This window comes from Centropristis striata, chromosome 9 (assembly GCF_030273125.1).
Source record: "Centropristis striata isolate RG_2023a ecotype Rhode Island chromosome 9, C.striata_1.0, whole genome shotgun sequence".
NCBI classification, from domain to species: domain Eukaryota; kingdom Metazoa; phylum Chordata; class Actinopteri; order Perciformes; family Serranidae; genus Centropristis; species Centropristis striata.
In genome coordinates, this window is record NC_081525.1 from 30013371 (window position 1) to 30020609 (window position 7239).

At 40.9% G+C, this 7239-nt stretch overlaps 1 protein-coding gene across 1 annotated transcript; it reads left to right on the top strand.

Moving 5' to 3' along the window:
• The first annotated feature begins 2843 nt into the window (after positions 1 to 2843).
• Positions 2844 to 6481, top strand: nmur1a (neuromedin U receptor 1a). The gene is made up of 2 exons (XM_059341572.1): positions 2844 to 3765; positions 6096 to 6481. The coding sequence occupies exons 1-2, from the start codon at positions 2844 to 2846 to the stop codon at positions 6479 to 6481; spliced, it is 1308 nt and encodes a 435-aa protein (XP_059197555.1).
• Positions 6482 to 7239: the final 758 nt, after the last annotated feature.

Consider the following 7239-nt stretch of genomic DNA (forward strand, 5'->3'; position numbering starts at 1 on the left):
AATTCAGCCTCTTGCCAGATTGGCTCCCGGGGCAAGAAAAAATGTCTTTTCTTCTGGTCGAGAAGATGGATACTTTCTTAGAATCTAATGTCAGGGTTTAGCAGTTGTAGATCAGATATGGAGACGCCTCTGTAAGTGCTTCTATATTGTATGTTACCTCAGCATCAATGCATTATCTAGTCACTGATCTGACAAAATATAACGACAACATACAACCTCTGGAGGACAAACAACTGTTTGTAATGAGCTATATACTATGTGCAGGAATTGTGAAGATGCAACTGCTGTGAAAATATTGCATTTTAGTGCATCCACTGCAAGTAATTTTAAGCATTATATGTGATTGTTTGGAAATACTGAGGGCATATATAATCATTTATAGCACTTAAAGCACTTTACTTTATAAAAATGATATAGAACAAATTGCAAAATGTGTTAAGCATGAAAATACTGCAATAAATCAAAACCAATAGAAAGTTACTATTAGAGGTACTTGACTTGTAGAATGTTGATAAGGATGATATGATGTGTCATCCATAAATATAAACACATCAGATGAACTATGGACCCTGGATTCTGCAGGCTGGGATAGTCATTATAGAAATAGATCAATGTTTTGAAAAGATGCTATGTTATTCTTTGGAATCTGCCCTGGACAGAATGCTAATATACTCTTGCGTCTTACACCCCAAGCTTGTCTCGGAGCCTTCAATCGGCTGAAGATGCTAATATGATTTTTTAAAAATGGTCACCCTCCCAAGGCTACAGTTGCAAATCCAATTGATAAATAAGTAAATCACGGCACAGTAGTGGCTGCACAGTTAAGCTACTGGGAATTGGTTTGTGCAATTTGTTGAAGTGCAGTGGCTGTGCTGCCGCTGTACAATGATAACAAACTCACTTTCAGTGTAGACACAAAATGCATCCTAATGAAGTACATAATGGCGTAACGCTGCAGAGAGAAAGGACCTGTGATTGATATATGTAAATGTATGGAAAAGTAATTGTTGTGATTCCTGCTTGTCATCAAATGTCAGTAATTAAACTGGTAGGAAAGAATGTCCCCGCCTTCAGCATTATCCATCTCTCACTTGGAAAAAATTAAATATGGTTACATTTTACCTCCCAGTCATAAATTTACATTTTTTGTAATTGTCCTTTTCTCCTCCACCAGCTCAAGTCTGACAGGAGCCAACATAGCTTCTATGCAAGCATAATCAAATGTCCTATATATGATGAAATTACAAAATCTGCAATGTAAGAAAAATCCTTTACATGCAAACAGTCATTTCATGTTGGAATTATCAACATGACTGATGTTTTTAACTTTTATCTTGCCCAAGTTCCTATAAAGCCCCTGGAATGCAATTATTACCATATGACTTTCCTCCAATTGGAACTTCAAAAGCCTACAAAGATTTAATATATGATCAGTCGCTGCTTTAGGATGTGGGTTCCTTTGAAAAGCAGGTAAAGTTCATCTCAAGTACAAACTGCTTTGAGAATCTGCTGATTTGTCCCTTCTACTGTAATGCACAAGGAGTGGACTAAAGGTTAGAGAAAACTAGCCTGGTTCTGCCTGAAGGTAACCTACCAACACCTTTAAAACTTATTAAATAACAAGTTATACCTCCATCCTTAAAATGTTGAGCCATCCCTTTAAGCAAAATACTGCCAACATATCAGACATTTTACTCTGCAACTTCCAGTTTTAGGTAAAAAAAAAAGAAGAATTTTGCTCCTTGCAGCATGTTAAGGTACATAGTACTATTACACGTACCATCGAAGGCCACTTTAATGTGGTGACTCAGTGCCTTGTGCACATGCTGTGCATTTTCTAGAATGGAGTTCAATCACACTTCCATTTATTATGTACTGACTCAAAGCCCTGATCTGTTCCACTCACTCACCTCCCACAGAGTTTGAAAAGGTTAAGGTTATAGAATAAAGAGGTTCACATAAGACCTTTGATAATAATAATTTAAAAAAAGTTAATTCCTTTCCTTCTACAACTGCTATCAATGAGCCACTCTGTTGCACTGGGTGACATGTCCCTTACTTATGCACTTTAGCCATAAATACTAACCCAAACTGTATTTAACCATAACCAGAAAAAGGCCCTTAAACTTTTTACAAACCACTTTTTTGAAAGGGAACTACATGTTTGTGATCCATTTTAAAAACGCCTTAACTCATCTTTTATTTATGTGCCACATTGTAACTGTGCAACAAGCTGTAAAGACAACACTGCAACATCAGCAGTCATTTGACTTATTGTTTCAGCTGCATTTAAGTCCAATATTTATGCTCCTTTCAGCTCTACTTTGGTCTCCATCAACTTCAGAGAAAAACATCTGTTACTAAAGCAACAAAGTGCTCCACAATGTTCACCAGCTATTCCCCTTTCACATTAAACAGTGTGATTTCATATATTGAAAATATTAAAACATTTCATGTGTATTACATCAGAAGATTTCTCATTTGTAAGTGAAAGTCTGCATATTTGTGCTTACTGATGCAGCGTGACAAAGCTTGTGAAGATTTTAAGTTTTACTACAAGGGAAGATGGCAATTCAAGCTTATTCAATCACTGTTCATTGTCAGAAGTTAATTCAAAACTCCCTGGCAGAAACATCAGTCATAGTTGATCTAATTGAGCGTTTGGGAAATTGTTCAGGAAACATGATAGAGATAGATGAGTGTTAAGATGTGAAACTAATCCTTCCTCATTAGTGCTGACATTTACATCTGCAGTGACTTACAGAACTTTGTCAGAACTATGATTAGAAATCAATTTGAAGTCCATATAAATGTTTTTTCTTCTCAGATCTGACTTCAACGCGATGTCAGCTTCCAACTGCTCTTTTGATCTAATGGTTGAAAAAGGTGGATGGCTTTGTCCTCTGGAGGACAAGTGCGTCAACCAGACCCTTGGCCTTAACGGAAGCCACATTGATGATCTGGATTCTGCATGTATGACAGAGCAAGAGTACCTGGAAAATTCCCTGGGGCCTCGTCGATCACCTGTGTTCCTTCCCGTCTGCCTCATCTACCTAGTCATCTTCCTGGTAGGTGTAGTGGGGAATTTGCTGACGTGCACTGTCATTGCACGCAACAAAGTGATGTGGACGCCAACAAACTACTACTTGTTCAGCCTGGCCGTGTCGGACCTGCTGGTGCTGCTGCTGGGCATGCCGTTAGAGCTGTATGAGCTGTGGCAGAACTACCCCTTTCTCTTTGGAGAGGCTGGCTGCTACTTTAAAACTTTCATATTTGAGACAGTTTGCTTGGCATCTATCCTCAATGTCACAGCTCTGAGCGTGGAACGTTATATCGCTGTGGTGCACCCGCTACGTGCAAAGTATGTTGTAACACGCACCCATGCCAAGCGGGTCATCCTTACGGTGTGGGGTGTGTCGGTGTTGTGTGCTTTGCCAAACACGAGTCTGCACGGGATCGATGTCCTTCACAGTTGCTCCACCGGCCCTGCTTGGAACGTAACTGTGCAGATCCCTGACTCAGCGATCTGTACAATTGTGAAACCGCGCTGGATGTACAACGTGACCATCCAAGTGACCACCTTACTGTTTTTCATTCTGCCCATGCTCACCATCAGCGCTCTCTACATGCTCATTGGGTTGCAGCTGAAGCGGGAGAAGATGCGTCAGACACTGGAGGCAAAGACGGACTTTGGACAGGACAGCTTCTGTAACATCCGGAAACAGCAGCAGAAGGCACGTCGCCGGCAGGTCACTAAAATGTTATGTGAGTATAAAACAAATCTTTTCTTGGGTGCTCGGAAAAATGTATTTAGCCTTTGATTGTCTTCTAATGATTCTGTATGGGAAAATGTTTTTTGGGACAGTTTGCGTCACATGATATTGCACCGAGAGGCCACTGTGTCAAAACTAGCTCATAGCCTAGAGCTAACTAGCTCTAACTAGCACACTGAGCGGAGTTATCAGCTCATATTATTTTTGAGAAGTGTCAAATCCTTCGCAAGATGCATTCTAGGGAGGCCAGCAGCAAGAAAAGATCCTACCATGTGAGGGCAAAGTTCACATTAGATTAGATTTTGAATTGAAAGAACAGGATTATTGCCAATTATGTTCTCATTTACAATGAATTTGCCTTGGTGGTGAACGTATGTTTTCTTTAGAAGACAACATTTATCGTAGAAAGCCACACTGCGAAGTCAGGATCGATTCTGCTGATCACATGATATTCACTTGAAATCAGATGGAACTGCAGTTTACACAGAGCAGAGAGGAGAGGACAGGAGAGGTTGCAAGTAAAGGTCGTACACATGCAAAACGATCAATATATATAGCATGTGGAGACCACTTTTCCCCCCATTATTCATGACACTTGTGGACACTTGAAAAAGTGTTGTATATATAAATTCCATTTTATTCCAATTTAAAAAAAAAATCTGATAAATCTTCTCTGTCAAAACTGTCTATGTTTATAAATGTTAGCCATGTGGCATCACATTTCTCCACAACATGTCATTCAGATGCTTAAAAGCTGCGTATGGACGTGGATGATAATAAAAGGTGACACCAAGCATGCAGATATAATGCCCTTCTTGTTCATTTGAAACCAAGACACGTCCATGGAACAGGGTTTGTCAGCCTAATGATGTGGCTCACATGCTTTTGTATAGCTCAGAGGTGAAGTTGAAAGCCAATGTAGAGGCGAGTCTTCCATGGTGCATAAACATGAGCCATGTGAGGGTATTTATCTATACCTTATATTAGTATAATGTGGCATTAATGTACATGCTCTGTGTCCTGCACAGGCACAAGGGTTGAGGAGATAATTCAGTTGTCTACATAGTTATGTCTTGACTTCTCATCATGCAGGGCTCTGCAGAGGGAATCGAGCATGTCAACAATTATGCCAGCAGCAGGTCTTTACATATAGGCTTAATGACTACAGTTCCCCATTGTTGGATACTCTAAGGCTACGTTTACATGATGACGGTCTGAACAGAAGACACAAAAGTGGTGTCGCGTTTAGACGAGCGTTTTCGGGAGGAAATCTGCGTGCATACGGTGACGCAAAAGTGTGTGAATTGGATTGGGTATGCATGCCAGGCGGCATCAGTTAAAGCGATAAGAGCATCTTTGGGCATGTGGAAGTTTTCCCGCCACGCATTTTCATCAGCTACTCCTTCCACAAAGTTCTCCACCATCCACTAGATCTCCCAGGTCTCGTCCAAAGCCGTCTGGCTCGCCTCCGACCAATTGGTGCATCCAAAATGTGATAGAGGTAATTCCAGATCCTTCTCTGTTCACTAAAACTATCTGTACATATCCTGTACATTTGGTGGAAAGACTCCAGTATGTTTATCAGAGCTGCCAGAGCAGCTTGAAGGTCCGACGCATGGAAATAATCCCACATGTTTGTTTATTTCCCTGTACTGGCACATGTATGTGACGTTAACGCGTACGTGACATGAGCAGATCTGAGCAGAGTTTTGCATCTTGGCAGTGTAGACGGACACGCTACGGATACAAGTTTTACACTCTGCAGGGTGGTTTCACATTTTTGCGTTTTTAAGCCCCAAAAACGCCGTCGCCGTCTAAACGAAAGGCACTTCCGCTGAATATTTTGTCATTTTTACCTGCAAGCGTCTTCCTGTAAACAGGGCCTAAGTCTCTAATAATGGACCAATGTTAGGACTCAACGAGCACAAGTAGTAGCCTACAGGAAAAGCACCAAATGAACTTGAAACTCAAGCTGTCTAAGTAATAAATTCTAACTTACAATATTAACGTTACCACTGGCAAAATATATCAATTAAACCCATGCATTTCATAACCACATTACTGACAAAATACTGGGTCGTAATCGGTACTCACTTTGATTTCTCCTATTAAAAACAATAGACTGAAATCTGCTGCTAGTCTTGTGGCAGTAACTAAATCCAGGTTACACAGGTACAGGAACTGAGTGGTGTTAATATATCACTGGGGTTTTTCTGATGCTACGTGGTTTTTCAGGGGCAGATTTATCAACATCATTCAATGTTCTGCTTCTAAAATGTCACCATGTTTGCCATTGTCTCTTCCTCTCTGTTGCTGTTTTAGTTGTTTTAGTGGTGGTTTTCGGGATCTGCTGGGCACCATTTCACACCGACCGTCTCATGTGGAGCTTCATCAATGAATGGACTGTCAACCACCTGGAAATCTTCGAGTATGTGCACCTCATCTCCGGAGTATTTTTCTACCTTAGCTCAGCAGTCAACCCGATCCTGTACAACCTCATGTCCACCCGCTTTAGAGAAATGTTCAAGGAGGTCATGTGCCATCGGCCACATAACATCACTCCCAGAAAACACTCGCTCAGTGTCACCCGGTTGACCCTCCGCAGCACCCTGAGTGATGCGCCGCTCAGCAATGGAGCTGCTGTTGTTGAGGCAGAGGCAGAAGATGGAGAAGTGAAGATGAAAGATGAAACCTGCTTTTCATGTTAAAACAATTTAAAGGGTACATGAAGGGGGACAAATGGTTGGTAAGATAATTTGAAAGTGTCCATGTCTGCGCCACTGCATCCATCAACTGTCATTAGCATCTACTTTGATCAGGTGCATCAGCTAAATATCTAAACTGCAGAAAAAGCTGACACTGTTAGACTGCAGTGTAAGTGCTGCTGGGTAACTGAGAAAATAACATACTGATTTTTTCAAAAATGCCTGGACAGGTTCATGATTCACGCTCAGATATGCTAATTTTACAGACGGTATCATTCACATAAGTTTGTTGGACTAGTTCTGCACTCGGAGTAATAAAACTAAAATTAGCACTCTAAGCTAGCTAGCAATGTTGCTAGGAGCTTAAGTCTGTGCTGTGGATGATTTACCATCTTAACACCAGTGTCACCTTATTTTACATGTTTTCTAGAGTGTAGCCTACAGAGTGTTTGTAACTACATACAGATGCTAGAGATTTTGTGGATTCTGCCACAAAACTATTTACATCTGTGGCACCATGTGCTATGAGCAAAAAACGTTAACTTACAGCCCTGTAATATATTTGTCAGTGTTGAACATAACATCCCAACAGGCCATTATAAACTTATTTTACCTTAATCTTCGTAGCATTTTGTGAATGGGCAGCCTACCTCCCGGAGGTATCACTCCAAAAAGAATCGCTAACACAAGCATTGCCCATCTGCACCATGGCTGCTGACAGTCCTGGGAGCTTGATGTACATAGCAACAGTAACTAAGGGG